Raw genomic sequence first — 17983 nt, forward strand, 5'->3', positions numbered from 1 at the left:
TCTTCTCGTGCTGAGACTTGAAGTTACCTGCTAATACTAGTAATTTTTTGTCCAAGGGGCTGTTAATTGTGTGACAATGAGAATTTATCCTTGTTCTAAGTTTTTGCCCTGTCTCCCCTACATACAGACCCCCATCTGTTCATTTTGTACATACAATTACCGTATATACTCGAGTATAAGCCGAGATTTTCAGCCCAAATTTTTGGGCTGAAAGTGCCCCTCTCGGCTTATACTCGAGTCATGGTCGGCGGGTGAGGGGGAGAGAGGTCTGTCGCATACTCACCTGCTTCCGGGGCTCCTGGCGCTGTCCCTGCCTGTCCCATGGTCTTCGGGTACTGCAGCTCTTCCCCTGTTCAGCGGTCACATGGGACTGTTCATTAAAGTTATGAATATGGACTCCACTCCCATAGGGGTGGAGCCGCATATTCATTCCTGTAATGAGCGGTGCCAGTGACCGCTGACAGAGGAAGAGGCTGCGGCACCCGGAGACCATCTGTCCGGGATAAGGCGCCAGGTACGCCGGGAGCGGGTGAGTATTACATATTTACCTGTCCACGTTCCACCCGCCGGGCGCCGCTCCGTCTTCCCGTCTTCTGCACTGACTGTTCAGGTCAGAGGGTGCGATGACATACTAATCTGCGCGCCGCCCTCTGCCTGAACAGTCAGTGCGGAGAGACGCCGAGACGGGACGCTGAGGAGCTGCGGGCAGCAAGAGAGGTGAGTATGTCATTTTTTTTTTTTTTTTATTGCAGCAGCAGCAGCATTATATATTGCACAGCTTTATATGGAGCATCTATGGGGCAATAATGAACGGTGCAGATCATTCCATATGGCACAGCTTTATATGGAGCATCTATGGGGCCATAATGAACGGTGCAGAGCATTCTATATGGCACAGCTTTATATGGAGCATCTTAAGGGGCAATAATGAACGGTATGGAGCATCTATTTTTATTTTTGAAATTCACCGGTAGCTGCTGCATTTCCCACCCTAGGCTTATACCCGAGTCAATAAGTTTTCCCAGTTTTTTGTGGCAAAATTAGGGGGGTCGGCTTATACTCGGGTCGGCTTATACTCGAGTATATACGGTAAGTACACTGCATTAGATGTGATGCGTTTGAAAGTACCTGACATCTTGTAGTCCTGATATAAGTTTGGGATCTTTAACCCCTTAGCGACCGCCGATACGCCTCTTAACGGCGGCCGCTAAGGGTACTTAAACCACAGCGCCGTTAATTAACGGCGCTGTGGAAAAAGTAAATAGCGCCCCCCAGAGTAGGATTTTCTCCGGAGTCTCGGCTGCCGGGGGTAGCCGAGACCCCAGAGAACATGATTCGGGGTTCCGCCAAAACACAACTGATCCAGTGCACGACGGACGCGACGTGTGGCCATCCGTCACGATCCGTCGGCAATAGAAGTCTATGGGCAAAAAAACGCATCCTGCGGGCACATTTGGAGGATCCGTTTTTTGTCCAAAACGACGGATTGCGACGGATGCCAAACGACGCAAGTGTGAAAGTAGCCTTAGGGCTAGGGTTAGAGTTGGGGCTAAAGTTAGGGTTAGATTTGGGGTTAGGGTTTGGATTAGAGTTGGTATTAGGGTTAGGGTTGGCATTAGGGTTACGCTTGGGATTAGGGTTAGGGTTGTGATTAGGGGTGTATTGGGATTAGGGTTAGGTTTGAGGTTAGGGTTGAGATTAGGATTAGGGGTGTGTTGGATTTAGGGTTTTGATTAGGGTTATGGTTAGGGTTGACATTAGGGTTGTTTTGGGGTAAGATGGAGTTTGCATCTCGGCTTCAGGAAAATGGCCGCCGCGATCTCCATCTGCGCACGCGCGGCATCCCGCGGCCATTTTACTGAAGCCCCGTGCAGCAGAGCACTCCATCTGCGCACGCGCGGCCTCAGGAAGATGGCCGCCCCCACCGATGACAAGGGTAATAGCGCAGATCGCGCACTTTTTCTTCACCTGCGCGCAGTGGATTTGGCACTTGGACATGCGCACACCACTACGCCACCAACGGAAAGCTGGGGAAGAAACAGCGATGTCCCCACGCCCACCCGACCTGACCAGCCTGATTGACAGGCGAAAACGGCGACTTTGGTAATGTATTTCGCAGCATAGGTGGGGAATAAGGGTACACTACATACACTATTGTAACGCACAGCGCAGGCCCTATTTGACAGTATTTTTATCTCAATCTGAAAAAACGGGGTGACAGGTTCCCTTTAATGATGGTGTCCTAAGTTGATGGTGGGATGAAATTGATTAAACTGTTCATAGAACGTCTTTAGTTGTTGCTCAGACTCCGTCCAGATGATTAAAATATAGTCGCTTTCAAGCTTGGCCATGCAAACTGGGGAGCCATTTTACTTCCCATTGCTGTACCAGTCTGTAGATATATCTTATTATTAAATTCAAAGTAATTGTGGGTGAGGATGAATTCTGTAAATTTCACCACAGAATCGGCATCTGTCCCTGTATTTTCCATGAAGACTTTGCAATCATTTAATCCATTCTTGTGTAGGATATTGGAATACAAAGATTGCACATCCATGGTGGCCAGGGTGGTTCCTTCTGGTAAAGGACTTATTGCTGATACAGTAGTTTATTCAATAGGTCAGTTGTGTCCTGAATGCAGCTGGGTGTATCCTCTACCCAGAAACCTGCTCGGATGCCCACACATTAAATAATTTGTGCATTGTGGGAAGCATGTAGCATGTCCCTATTCTAGAAGACTCTGGTCTCAGGTCATCGCCTCTTATGGATTTGTCAAGAAGACAACATGAACTTGATTAGTTCCTTGTAATAAACCTGTGTAGGGTCAGACTCCAATTTTTTTATAGTAGTGTCTGTCTTCAGTTGTCAGTTTGCTTTTTTAATGTAGTCTGATGTCTTCATCGTGACTATTGCACCTCCTTTGTCAGTAGGTTTAATGATCATTTCTTTGTTGGTGTTCAAAGACTGTGTGGCCTTTCTCTCCTGTGCACTGATGTTGGATGCTTGTGTCTACAAAGGTGGATTTTGTCAAATGTTTGGGTCTGTATAGTTATCCAAATGAGGGTTGCGTTCAGATGGAGGTGTCCATTTTGACCTCCTTTTGGTTGACAAGATCCCTCTTCCTTCAGTCTGTATCATTGAAATAATCTCAGCCGCAGTCTTCTGAAATAATTTTCCATATCAGTACAGAGTTCAGTGTTATCTAGGGCCTTAGTCGGACAAAGAGAGTCCTCTGGAAAGCACAGCCACTGCACTTTGTTGGACTTACAATCTGAGAAAATGGTGATTAGATGATTTTTACGGTCACTGATCGAGCGATCATTCTGTCCCATACATATCATGTTACTAGCAGCACATCTCCCATTTACACTTGATGATGTGCTAAAGAGAACAATGGCCCTGATTTCATTAACCCCTTAATGATTGCTGATATGTCTTTTAACGGCGGCAGTTAAGGGTACTTATGCCTCAGCACCACCTTTTAACGGCGCTGAGAAATAAGTGCCCTGCCTGACCCCCCCCCCCCCCCCCCGAACATTGGAAAATCTCCGGGGCCTCGGCTACCCTCGGTAACATGATTCAGGTCGGTTTTTACCAACCCCAGTGTTGCAACCACCGTTATTCATGGAATAACGGCGACCGCAAAGAAAAAAAAAAAACTATTTCCTATTTATTCCTCTCTCCTCTGATATGATCTAGCACATCAGAGGAGAGAGAAATGGGGTCACCCAAGCTCCCACGGTACCTCCGGCACCTCCTGTATTCCCCTGGTGATGTCCCCCGGCGTTTTCCCTCTGGGAAGAAAATGGCAGGGGCGTGTCAGTGCGCCCGACAAGATCTGCCATCCGGCACCCGGCAACAATAGGAAATGTTTCCTATTGGTTCATTTTGATCACTGTGAGAGACCCTATCACAGTGAACAAAATAAAAAAAATAGTAAATCAAACCCCCCTTTATCACCCCCTAAGGTAAAATTAATAAAATGGCTAAAGTTGCGGGTTGGGAATGTGGTCTGTTAGGCTACGTTCACATTTGCGTTGTGCGCTGCTGCGTCGGCGACGCAACGCACAACGCAAACAAGAACGCATGCCAAAACGCATAGTTTTGCAACGCATGCGTCCTTTTTTTGCCGGATTTTGGACGCAAAAAAAAAAGCATCTTGCTGCGTCCTCTGCGCCCTACGGTTGAGGCACAAAAGACACATGCATCGCAAAACGCATGTCCATGCGCCCCCATGTTAAATATAGGGGCGTATGTGTCGCCGCGGCTGCGCCCGGCGCAGCCTGGCAGAACGCTAATGTGAACGTAGCCTTAGAGATGGATATTGGGGGGGGGGGGGGGAGGGTTCCACTGTTTAGGTACATCAGGGGCGGCATGGCGCCCGCCATTGATTCCGGCCAATTTTGCGTTCAAAAAGTCAAATGGTGCTCCCTCCCTTCTGAGCCCTGCCATGCGCCCAAATAGTGGCTTTCCCCCACATACGGGGTATCGGCGTACTCAGGAGAAATTGCACAACAAATTTTGTGGTTCATTTTCTCCTAATTCCCTTGTGAAAATAAAAAATTTTGGTTCAAAAGTAAATTTTTTGTGAAAGTAAAATGTTCATTTTTACCTTACACATTGCCTTAGTTTTCCTGAAACACCTGAAGGGTTAATAATCTTCTTGAATGTGGTTTTGCCACAAAAAGAGAAAACACAGTAGTTTAACTATAAATGGCTTCACCCAACCACTAACCATGAGTGGAGGAAAAATTTAGGTGTTATCATTAGAGATGAGCGAGTATACTCGTTGTTCGGGTGGTCTCCAAGTATTTGGATGTGCTCGGAGATTTAGTTTTCCTTGCCGCAGCTGAATGATTTTGCGGCCACTAGACAGCTTGATTACATGTGGGGATTCCCTAGTAACCAGGAAACCCCCACATGTACTCAGGCTGGCTAGTAGCTGTAAATCATGCAGCTGTGTCAACAAAAACTAAATCTCCAAGCAGTCACAAATACTCGGAGATCACCAGAGCAACGAGTATACTCGCTCATCACTAGTTATCATTCATATTCTCTGAAAGAAGGCCAAGAAAGCAAACATTCTGCCGGGGTATGTAAACTTTTGAGAACTATATATTCATATGTGATAATGCTATTACACATTATTGGTCAATAATATAACATGTTAGGGCATGTTGGGTTAGGCTATGGGTTGAACTAGATGGACTTATAGTCTTCCTTCAACCTCAATAACTATGTAACTATAATATTGTTTGCACTTTACCTATTAGCATATACTGTATATCACTTGCACTTTATTTGGTTATATCATTTTTTGTGGGTTTATATACACTACTATATACTTTTCTGCATCTGATTTGTGGATTCATATTGAAATGTATTGTATACATAATTATATTTCCTTGATTTATTGGAGATCAATATTGTGTATATTTTGGTTTTAATTTGTGTTAATTATGATATAATATTTCTTGTGAATAAAGTTTATATTATATATATGTACTCCTTGTTACACTCTGAGGGAAAAAAGCGCACAACACGTGTAGCACGGATGTATGAATGCACTGTTATGCTGAAAGTGGCTTTATAAACCCCTATATAGAAATAAATGAGCACAGCTGAGCAATCTGATCTGCTACATGTTTATGGGTAAGTTAGGAGATGACTATTTTGCAAATGACCAGTATTATTGAGTGCTTTCATTTGGTGGCCCCATGCACTATCTATATATATAATTGTCTAAGGGTTTTTCCGTCTGTCTGTCTGTCTTTCTGTCTGTCTTTCTGTCTGTCTGTCCTGGAAATCCCGCGTCTCTGATTGGTCGAGGCCTGGCGGCCTCGACCAATCAGCGACGGGCACAGCGACGATGATGTCATAATGGTTGCCATGGCGACAATGATGTCATAAAGGTTGCCTTGACCAATCAGCGACGATGATGTCATAATGGTTGCCATGGCGACGATGATGTCATAAAGGTTGCCTCGACCAATCAGCAACGGGCACAGCGACGATGATGTCATAATGGTTGCCATGGCGACGATGATGTCATAAAGGTTGCCTCGACCAATCAGCGACGGGCACAGTCTGCCGCGAATTCTGGCATCATCATTGTCCATATACTACGGGGACATGCATATTCTAGAATACCCGATGCGTTAGAATCGGGCCACAATCTAGTCTACTATATAATTGTCTAAGGGTCACTTCCGTCTGTCCTTCTGTATGTCTGTCACGGATATTCATTGGTCGTGGCGTCTGTCTGTCATGGAAATCCAAGTCGCTGATTGGTCGTGGCTGTTTTGCCGCGACCAATCAGCGACGGGCACATTCCGGAAGAAAATGGCCGCTCCTTACTCCCCGCAGTCAGTGTCCAGCACCCGCATACTCCTTTTTGGTCACCGCTCACACAGGGTTAATGCCGGCGGTAACGGACCGCGTTATGCCGCGGGTAATGCACTCCGTAACCGCTGCTATTAACCCTGTGTGTCCCCAACTTTTTACTATTAATGCTGTCTATGCTGCATCGATAGTAAAAAAAAAAAAAAAATGTAATGTTAAAAATAATAAAAAACAAAAAACCTGCTATTCTCATCCTCTGTAGTCCACCGAGCCGCACGCGCCTGCCGCCATCTTCCACTCCCAGTGATGCATTGCAAAATTACCCAGAAGTCTTAGCAGTCTCGCAAGACCGCTAGGTTATCTGAGTAATTTCGCAATGCATCCTGTGAACGGAAGATGGCGGCAGCTGTGCGCGTATCGCCGGAGCTTCGCTGGATCCCAGAGGGTGAGTATATAACTATTTTTTATTTAAATTATTTTTTAACAGGGATATGGTGCCCGCACTGCTTTATACTACGTGGGCTGTGTTAGATACCGCGTGGCTGCTATATACTATAGGCAGTGTTATATACTATGTGGGCAGTGTTATATACTATGTGGGCAGTGTTATATACTACGTGGCTGTGCTATATACTACGTGGTGGTGCTATATACTACGTGGCCACTGTTATATACTGCGTGGGCAGTGTTATATACTACGTGGCTGCTATATACTGCGTGGGCAGTGTTATATACTACGTGGCTGCTATATACTGTGTGGGCAGTGTTATATACTACGTGGCTGCTATATACTGCGTGGGCTGTGTTATATATTACGTGGTCAGTGTTATATACGGCGTGGCCTGTGTTATATACTACACCGCCTGTGTTATATACTGTGTGGCTGCTATATACTGTGTGGGCTGTGTTATATAGTACGTGGCTGTTATATACTGTGTGGCCACTGTTATATATTGCGTGGCCTGTATTAACACATCGGGTATTCTACAATATGTATGTATATAGCAGCCACATAGTATATAGCACAGGACACATAGTATTTGTCTGCTATATACTACATGGCTCCTATATACTACGTGGTCTGTGCTATATACTATGTGGCTGCTATATACATACAGAAATACATATTCTAGAATACCCGATACGTTAGAATCGGGCCACCATCTAGTTATTTATAACCTCCGTAGCACAGCTAACATGAAACTGCGGAGATGCAGTATTGTGTATGACAGGTTATTTAAAACACCCTTTTTTTCTTCAATTTTAGGCTGTCCGATGCTATGAAGCTCTAATCCTAAAATCTGAGGGTAAAGTAGAGTCCGATTTCTTCTGTCAGTTAGGCCATTTCAACCTATTGTTGGAAGACTATCCAAAAGGTAAGAATATAAGCAAGTATTTTTGTGATGGCTTTTTCTATATTCCATTTTGTGATGGGGTATATAACTATATTGCAGGCTGAATTGAACACATTCCTTCTTTTCTTTGAAGGCTTGTACCAAATTGATGCTCGGATCGCAGCAGAGCGGGAGCCGAGGGTCATTAGCATATCTCATCCGATGCTCTCGCATTAGATGTGATACGCTAGTGGGACCCCGGCCTAATAGGAAGACAGGAAGATTCAAATTTGAGTATATGCCTCGAATGTATACCCAAGATGTTGTTTTTTTTGTTTTGTTTTTAATTGCCTTTGTTTTTTTTTTTCTTTACAGCATAAGTAGACTTTAAGACCGCATTCACACATCTGTGTTGTTTTCAGATTATGGATGCAAGCTCAACAGTCACATAATTACACACGAGGCTGTTGAAGGGAACCTGTTAGCAGGTTTTTAGACCCTGAAGTAACCTTATCACAGTAAAGTACCTGTAATGATAAATACTTCCATACATTTTAATTTCATATCTGTGTCTCTGATGTCTTGTAATCCATCAGAAAATGTTTATGCAAATTAACTTGAAAGTGCTGGTATTTGGTCTTCAGTTACAGCTCTTTGGATTCTTCAACCTCTTTTTTTTCTGCTCCTGGCTCAGCCTCCTGGCAGTGATTGATAGGTCACTCTTCTGTCACCTGCATTCCATATTTCATGCAATCACCATCATTTTGGAGAGTAACATATGCTCACTAACATCCTGATGAAGTTGTGAGAGCCAGAATATCCATCTGCGTGTGCAATGCCCTCCGAGAATAATGGCGAGTGCACTGGATGTCTATTTCTATGACCTGCTAACCCACCAACATTCCCAGCATGACCAAAGGATGCTCTGTCTTTCATAACATCATTAAAAAATTACGCATGAGCATTCTCCAGAATATCTTCGTAAAATGTTGGTTAGGAGAGCAGGTCTCTGACCATCAATCACTGGCAGGAGGCCATACTAACTAGTCATAACATTGTAGTTGTAGGCAAACGCCTTTAACACCTTCCCAACATGTGGCGTAGTAGGGTGATAGTGTATGGAGCAGACTCAAAATCTGAGCCCATATCATACCTGGGAAATCCCAGTTCAGCCAGTATCTTTAATGGCAGCGAGCAAAGCTTACTTGACCACTGCTATATAACAATGTAAGTAGTGTAATTGATGGTGTACACCTGCCCCAATGAGTGTGCAGCCCATGTGGCTGCGATCTTAGTCCTTCTGTGAATCTCAGCATGTGGCCGTGCTTCATAGCAGAGCATCAATTTAACTGTGTACTGAAATCCACTAATATATTAGTTTAATCACAGGTTCATGTAAAAGTAAAGTGAAAAAAATATATAAAAATTCAAGTTATCTTTATTTCATGTTTAATAATTAACCCCTTAATTCCATTGGACGTACTATCCCGTCAAGGTGACCTAGGACTTAAATCCCAGGGACGGGATAGTACGTCCAGTGCGATCAGCCGCGCTCACGGGGGGAGCGCGGCCGATCGTGGCCGGGTGTCAGCTGACTATGGTAGCTGACTATCGTAGCTGACATCCGGCACTATGCGCCAGGAGTGGTCACGGACTGCCCCTGGCACATTAACCCCCGGCACAATGCGATCAAACATGATCGCAGTGTTCCGGCGGTATAGGGAAGCATCGCGCAGGGAGGGGGCTCCCTGCGTGCTTACCTGAGACCCTCAGAGCAACGCAATGTGATCTTACCACCTCCTCCCTGCAGGCCCGAATCCAAAATGGCTGCGGGGCTGCATCTGGGTCCTGCAGGGAAATAGCTTACCAGCGCCTGCTCAGACCAGGCACCGGGAAGCCTCCCTGCTGTGCTGTGTGATCACTGATCTGACACAGTGCACAGCAAAGTGTCAGATCAGCGATCTGTCAATATAATGTGATGTCCCCCTGGGGAAAAGTAAAAAAAAAAAAATTCCTAAATAATAAAAAAAATATATATATTGTTCCAATAAATACATTCCTTTATCTAAATAAACAATAAAAGTACACATATTTAGTATCGCCGCGTCCGTAACGACTGGATCTATAAAACTGTGCCACTAGTTAACCCCTTCATTGAACACCGTAAAAAAATTAAAAAACGAGGCAAAAATCAACCCTCTATTATCATACCGCCGAAGAAAAAGTGGAATAGCACGCGATCAAAAAGACCGATATAAATAACCATGGTACCACTGAAAACGTCATCTTATCCCACAAAAAACGAGCCACCATACAGCATCATCAGCGAAAAAACGCGGAATGGTATAAACGCCTCCCTTCCCCCCCCCCTTCCAAAGAAATTAATGAATAGCGGGTTTTTGGTCATACTGCCTCACATAAATCGGAATAAAAAGCGATCAAAAAATGTCACGTGCCCGAAAATGTTACCAATAAAAACGTCAACTCGTCCTGCAAAAAACAAGACCTCACATAACTGTGGACCAAAATATGGAAAAATTATAGCTCTCAAAATGTGGTAACGCAAAAAAATATTTTTTGCACTAAAAAGCGTCTTTTAGTGTGTGACGGCTGCCAGTCATAAAATTCCTCTAAAAAACCCGCTATAAAAGTAAATCAAACCCCCCTTCATCACCCCCTTAGTTAGGGAAAAGTACATTTTTAAAAAAAAAAATGTAATTCCATTATCCCATTAGGGTTGGGGCTAGGGGTGTGGTTAGGGGTGTGGTTACGGGTGTGGTTGGGGTAATGGTTGGTATTAGGGTTAGGGGTGTGTTTGGGTTAGGGTTTCAGTTATAATTGGGGGTTTCCACTGTTTAGACACATCAGGGGCTCTCCAAACGCGACATGGCGTCCGATCTCAATTCCAGCCAATTCTGCGTTGAAAAAGTAAAACGGTGCTCCTTCCCCTCCGAGCTCTCCCGTGGGCCCAAACAGGGGTTTACCCCAACATATGGGGTATCGGCGTACTCAGGACAAATTGGACAACAACTGCTGGGGTCCAATTTCTCTTGTTACCCTTGGGAAAGTAAAAATTTGGGGGGCTAAAAAAACATTTTTGTGAAACAAAAATTATTTTTTATTTTCACGGCTCTGCGTTATAAACTGTAGTGAAATACTTGGGGGTTCAAAGTTCTCACAACACATCTAGATAAGTTCCTTGGGAGGTCTAGTTTCCAATATGGGGTCACTTGTGGGGGGTTTCTACTGCTTAGGTACATTAGGGGCTCTGCAAACGCAATGTGACGCCTGCAGACTATTCCATCTAAGTCTGCATTCCAAATGGCGCTCCTTCCCTTCCGAGCTCTGCCATGCAGTGTACTTAAAACAAATTGCACTACAACTTTTGGGGTCCAATTTCTCCTGTTACCCGTGGAAAAATACAAAACTGGGGGCTAAAAATAATTTTTGTGGAAACAAAAAAAAGAATTTTTATTTTCACAGCTCTGTGTCATAAACTGTAGTGAAATACTTGGGGGTTCAAAGCTCTCACAACACATCTAGATAAGTTCCTTAGGGGGTCTACTTTCCAAAATGGTGTCACTTGTGGGGGGTTTCAATGTTTAGGCACATCAGTGGCTCTCCAAACGCAACATGGCGTCCCATCTCAATTCCAGCCAATTTTGCATTGAAAAGTCAGACGGCGCTCCTTCCCTTCCGAGCTCTGTCATGCGCCCAAAAAGTGGTTTACCCCCACATATGGGGTATCAGGGTACTCAGGACAAATTGTACAACAACTTTTGGGGTCCATTTTCTCCCGTTACCCTTTGTAAAATAAAACAAATTGGAGCTGAAGTAAATTTTTTGTGAAAAAAAATATTAAATGTTCATGTTTTTTCAAACATTCCAAAAATTCCTGTGAAGCACCTGAAGGGTGAATAAACTTCTTGAATGTGGTTTTGAGCACCTTGAGGGGTGCAGTTTTTAGAATGGTGTCACACTTGGGTATTTTCTATCATATAGACCCCTCAAAATGACTTCAAATGAGATGTGGTCCCTAAAAAAAAATGGTGTTGTAAAAATGAGAAATTGCTGGTCAACTTTTAACCCTTATAACTCCCTAACAAAAAAAATTTGTTTCCAAAATTGTGTTGTTGTAAAGTAGACATGTGGGAAATGTTACTTATTAAGTATTTTGTGTGACATATCTCTGTGATTTAAGGGCATAAAAATTCAAAGTTGGAAAATTGCGAAATTTTCAAAATGTTCGCCAAATTTCCGTTTATTTCACAAATAAACGCAGGTAATATCAAAGAAATTTTACCACTATCATGAAGTACAATATGTCTCAAGAAAACATTGTCAGAATCACTGGGATACGTTGAAGCGTTCCAGAATTATAACCTTATAAAGGGACAGTGGTCAGAATTGTAAAAATTCGCCCGATCATTAACGTGCAATCCACCTTCGGGGCTTAAGGGGTTAAAAATAAGCTTAGTTGGCATTAATATACTCTGAGCTAAAAATTACCCCGTACCATAAAACGCGGTAAAAAGGAAAAAAGGGAAAATACCTATAAAAGCAATACAGTGTGATCAGGATGTCGTATGTACTCAAGAAATGGCATCAATAAAAAAAAAATGTCCACTTGCATGCAAAAAATTCCCAAGCATGAACATCAACCCATCGATAAAAAAAAAAATTAGGCATGAATCTCAGAAAAATGGCAACACAAATTAAATTTCTTGCCACTGAAGTTTTAATTAGGGTATGTTTCCACGTGCAGGAAACGCTGCGTGTCTGACGCTGCATAGAGCCGCAGCGTCAGACACGCAGCGTCCAGATGTTACAGCATTGTGGAGGGGGTTTAATGAAATCCCGTCTCCACTATGTGTGGTAACACGCACGCGGCGGCCCTGCGACTCCGGACATGCTGCGCGTCTTTTCAGATCGCAGCATGTCCGTATATCTTGCGGCGACGTTGCGTCGCCGCAAGGTATAGCACAGGGCCCTATGCGATGGGTGCGATGATGCCGGATAAGGGGACGGGGCTTACCGCAGAGCGGCAAAGCCGCTCCGACGATACTGCCGGCCATCCTGATCGTGGACACGCAGCCTAAGAATTAAAAATTCTTGTTTGGTATCGCCTTACTCATACTGACCTTGGAAATCATGAACACCATAAAAAATATGCAATCACATTTTTCCCGTAATTTCACAGTTCTTGGCTTTTTTTCAGTACACTGATAAAATGAATGTCATTCAAAACTACAACTCATCCCGCCGAAATACCGCTGATGACTGTGTGGACTATAAACATAACCCTGTGGATTTGATTTGTCGCACATTTTCCTCCAGAATTCATGTGTATAAAGCTTTAAAAAAGTCACAATTTTGGTGTAATTCAAGGCTGCTTTAAAATTTTGCGACTGCTGGCATTCTCACACCATTTCTGCACAGTACTGACAAATTGGGTGCAGCTGGGGCAGGATGAGGATATATTTCCTAAAATAGAGGAAAGATGAAATCACAAAATTTGGTTTTCGTAAAATTTGCTGCTTTGTGTTTTTTTTTTTTTTGTTCAAATGTTTAAGTTACTGCAGTAAAATTATAAGCATTTCATAAGTTTTTAAAACTTTTATTGTCAAAAATATGCAAGATTTTGAAAAGACTGCAGTGTCGACCGTTTTCTGAGATATTTTTTGCAATTCACCCCAGCAAGCTAGATATACTCTCCTGTGCAAATGTGTAACTGATTACATTGCATTCTTGTGTAATCAGTGCCTGGAGATTATCACAATTTCAGTGTATTTATTTGTCCACTTTTTGAGAATTAACCACAGGTTTTCAATGGGATTGAAAATGTCGACTTTTTGTTCACGAAGCTACTTGGTTATCACTTGTGACATGTTCTCCATCACGCTGGCAAAAGTATTGCTTATCCCAAAATTTCTTTTTGATGGTTGGGAGAATCTTGGAGGATGTTTAGATCACATCCTTTCGTCATAGCGGTGAAGTAAAAATTGTGAGTGTGCGTAGTTGTGTGTTGATTGTGACCACTATCAGTTTTGTAATTTTGTATCCTAGTATTAATATATTTCAGATATTGTACTTCTGCAGATACCCTTTATGGTTATATAGTTGTTGCTGTATTATTTCTGCCTATAAAAATGAAATATAAATGCCCACAACCAAAGGTTTCCTTTCCATTTTTATTCCAAGTCGAAGGTATAAGAAGTACGGTAATTTTTCTCCTTGTGAAGAGTGACATATCAAATCTGTCATGACAACTGGTTGCGCTGTACAGTTCAAGTCCTCTTCCTTTCTAAAGAGGCAATTTGCATATTAAATTCCAAGTCTCGGAATCCTTGGTGAGGTAATGTCAGCAGCAGCATCATTCTTTCTCCAGAGTTAAAGGGATTGTCCACTACTGAGACAATCTCTTCTTACATACTGTTCCCCAGTGAAAATTAAAAAAAATCACCTACACTCCCCCCTTTCACCACCGCTGCCGTTCCAACGATGTCTGCGCGGGGTCTCACTCGCATGATCATATGGCTCGTGAGCACTGTAGGTAATCAGTGGCCACTATTGGGCTGCAGGTCCCAATTTCCTTTTGATGAAACCTTTTTCAAATGTGACCATTTTTTTCACATTTTCCAGTACAATTGGCAAAATGAATAACGTGATTCAAAACTAAAAGTCCTATAGGGAAAAAAAAAGCCCACATATGGCTGTGCAGACAGAAAAGTATAAAAAATTATGGCTCTTGGAACAAAAAATTAGAAATTCCCAGGTCATTAAGGGGTTAAACCATAAGGCATTTTAGGATTTCACGTTCACTTAGTTTTCTGGTGGTGCTGTTAAGATTGGGTTGACAAGTAGCAAACAACGCCTTTAAGGCCATGTTCACACAGTGCGTTTTTTACTGCGGAACCGCAGCGTTTTTGCCGCTGCGGTTCCACAGCTGTTTTCCATGCAGGGTACAGTACAATGTACCCTATGGAAAACAGGAACCGCTGTGCACATGATCCTGAATTTTCAAAAAAAAAGCCGCGCTGAATAGCTGCGGGAAAAAAGGAGCATGTCACTTCTTTTTTCGGAGCCGCAGCGGTTCTGCACCCATAGACCTCCATTGTGAGGTCAAACCCGCAGTAAAACCCGCAGATCAAAAATATATCTGCGGGTTTTATTGCGGTTTGTGGTGCCGAACCGCTGCAGCAGGAAGTGCAGGGAAGCGGGCGGAAGTGCGTGGGCGGAGTGTGGCTGCCCCGATCCCACCCCCCATGCTCCGATGCCCCCCCGTGCTCCGATGCCCCCCCCGTGCTCCGATGCCCCCCCGTGCCCTAATCTCCCCCCCCCTTATACTTACCCGGCCTCCCGGTGTCCGTACGGCCGTCTTCTCCCTGGGCGCCGCCATCTTGCAAAATGGCGGGCGCATGCGCAGTGCGCCCGCCGAATCTGCCGTCCGGCAGATTCGTTCCAAAGTGCATTTTGATCACTGAGAGAGGTTATATCTCAGTGATCAAAATAAAAAAATAGTAAATGACACCCCCCCCTTTGTCACCCCCATAGGTAGGGACAATAAAAAAATTAAGAATTTTTTTTTTTTTCCCCACTAAGGTTAGAATAGGGGTAGGGTTAGGGGTAGGGTTAGGGTATTTTCAGCCATTTTAACCCTAAAAAAAACTTCCTAGAAAACACACACTCTGCATAGAAAACTGCATAAAAAAAAGGATCAAAAAACGCACCAAAAAAACTCAAAAAAAGGACCAAAAAAAGGACCTGCGTTTTCTGCCAAGAGCTGCGGTTTCAGTCCTGAAAAAAAAAAAGGATGGAAATCAGGAACGTGTGAACATACCCTAACTCTTTAGGTATCACTATTGAAATCTAGAGCAGAAATCTTTTTACAGAAGTGTGTGGTCTGTTGCCTATAGTACCCCTGTGATGTGACCACAGCACCAGAAAGAAAGCTGTCTAGGGTCACCTTAGGGTTATCAATTTATACCAAATTGCCAAAGACAAAGATGGACTCCAAAGAAAACTTAAAGGGCCACTGTCACCCCCCTGCAGCCGTTATAAACTAAGAGCCACCTTGTGCAGCAGTAATGCCGCATTCTAACAAGGTGGCTCTTTTAGTTTTGTGTTCAGGTATTACTAAAATAAAGCGCTTTGAAACTTTGCAAAAATACCCATCTTTGTCCACGGAGGCGGGTCCTCAATCCCCAGTTTGAAGGGTATTCTGCCGTCACTCACATCTTCAGGGGCTTTCGGCGCTGCCCCCTCCGCGCTGTTTTCTTTTCAAATCCGGCGCCGGCGCTGTGTAAATGTTTGTGGGGCAGGCGCAGTAAGCTCTGGCGGTCTGACGTCCCAGCCAGGCTTGCAGACAGCGCCTGTGCTGGCAGTGCGGCCGCCCACCTCGGGAATCCCTGCCCCGCACTGTGTTATGCATTGTGCACAGTGCGGGGCTAGGATTCCTGGGCATGCGCACTGCGTGTGTCAGACTGTCACCCAGGTCCCCCGCCTTACAGCGTCTTTATACTGTAATCAGCTGATCGTGCCTCCTCCTTCTCTCACTAGCAGTCGCCGGGAAAGAACCAACATTGGCAACTTGCCTGCTAGCTGGTGTGTGTTTTTTCTAGGTGTATTCTTTAGGTGTATGGAGGAGGCACGATCAGCTGATTACAGTATAAAGACGCTGTAAGGCGGGGGACCTGGGTGACAGTCTGACACACGCAGTGCACATGCCCAGGAATCCTAGCCCCGCACTGTGCACAATGCATAACACAGTTCGGGGCAGGGATTCCCGAGGTGGGTGGCCGCACTGCCCGCACAGGCGCAGTCTCCAAGCCTGGCTGGGACGTCAGACCGCCAGAGCTTACTGCGCCTGCCCCACAAACATTTACACAGCGCCGGATTTGAAAAGAAAACAGCGCGGAGGGGGCGGTGCCGAAAGCCCCTGAAGATGTGAGTGACGGCAGAATACCCTTCAAATTGGGGATTGAGGACCCGCCTCCGTGGACAAAGACAGGTATTTTTGCAAAGTTTCAAAGCGCTTTATTTTAGTAATACCTGAACACAAAACTAAAAGAGCCACCTTGTTAGAATGCAGCATTACTGCTGCACAAGGTGGCTCTTTTAGTTTATAACGGCTGGAGGGGGGTGACAGTGGCCCTTTAACTTTTAATGGTGTGATAAGTAACAGAAACAAAAGGTCTTTAAAAACGCATGACACTTGATTAGAACAGTCAGTCATAGGTTTAGTAAAGTGCTCATGCTAGTATATTAACTATCTCTTGGCAGCAAAGTGCCGTATCAGAGAGACTGATCACTCTACTCGTACATATAGCTTTCTATTGCCTTCACCACTATATTGCTGGTAGGCAACGGTTGATTACTAATGTGGCTGCAATCATTCATAGTCAGTTATATCAACTCTATATGGTCGGCAGGCTCATTATCAATGGCTCTGTCAATACTTCCTAAAGTAATTAAATGAGCATACCAAGCATGCTGCTTGTTTCTTGTTAGTTATAACAGAATCGGCAGGCTCATTGTCAACGGCTCTGCCAAAACAGCCTTAACCCCTTAACAACCACCAATACACCTTTTAATGGGGGCAATTAATGGTACTTATTCCTCAGACCCCAGAGAACGTGATTCGGGTCGGTTTTTACTGACCCCAGTGTTGCCCCCGCAGAAAAAAAAAGTAAATTTCCCATTTAATTTCTCTGTCCTATAATGTGATTGCGCATCAGAGGAGAGAGAAATGGGTGCCCACACAGAAAATTGCCCACACAGAAAATTGCCCACACAGAAAATTGCCAATTGCAGTATCACAAAGTTTCAGATCTGTGATATTTGAGGTGAAAGGTGAGGATGTTCACATGATATGTGATCAACTTGTGATTTACAGCTGACCTAGTGCAAAACTGCAAAAATGAAGATCTGTGGTTTGTAGCAGTCTCGTTATCAGCAATAGATAGATCTAGTCTGCTCTCATCTCTCACTGATTCTGCCTTACTACTCTCACCATCCCAAAAGAGCAGCACGTGCAGAACCAGCAGCAGTGTGATCCAGAGGAGCTATCAGTGCTCACAAAAGAATCACTATTATATGTGGAGTTACATGGGACTGCAGGTCACATCTAATACATTATCATCTCAGTCCCACCAAAAGCAGGGTGCTGCTGGCAGAGATAGTTGGTCCTGGAAGCCCAGAAGGCACAGCAGAAAACACACACACACCTCACACACACACACACACCTCACACACGCACACACACCTCACACACGCACGCACGCACACACACCCCACACATGCACACA

At 44.2% G+C, this 17983-nt stretch overlaps 1 protein-coding gene across 4 annotated transcripts in view; it reads left to right on the forward strand.

The window, feature by feature from the left end:
* KDM6A (lysine demethylase 6A) overlaps positions 1–17983 on the forward strand; it is a 194688-nt gene that overhangs the window by 60075 nt on the left and 116630 nt on the right. For all 4 annotated transcript variants that reach the window (XM_069761664.1, XM_069761663.1, XM_069761665.1 and 1 more), the window contains exon 3: positions 7610–7718. In XM_069761664.1, the coding sequence (XP_069617765.1) occupies positions 7610–7718 (109 nt within the window). The remainder of the gene's footprint in view (positions 1–7609; positions 7719–17983) is intronic.

This window comes from Ranitomeya imitator, chromosome 3 (assembly GCF_032444005.1).
Source record: "Ranitomeya imitator isolate aRanImi1 chromosome 3, aRanImi1.pri, whole genome shotgun sequence".
NCBI lineage: Eukaryota > Metazoa > Chordata > Amphibia > Anura > Dendrobatidae > Ranitomeya > Ranitomeya imitator.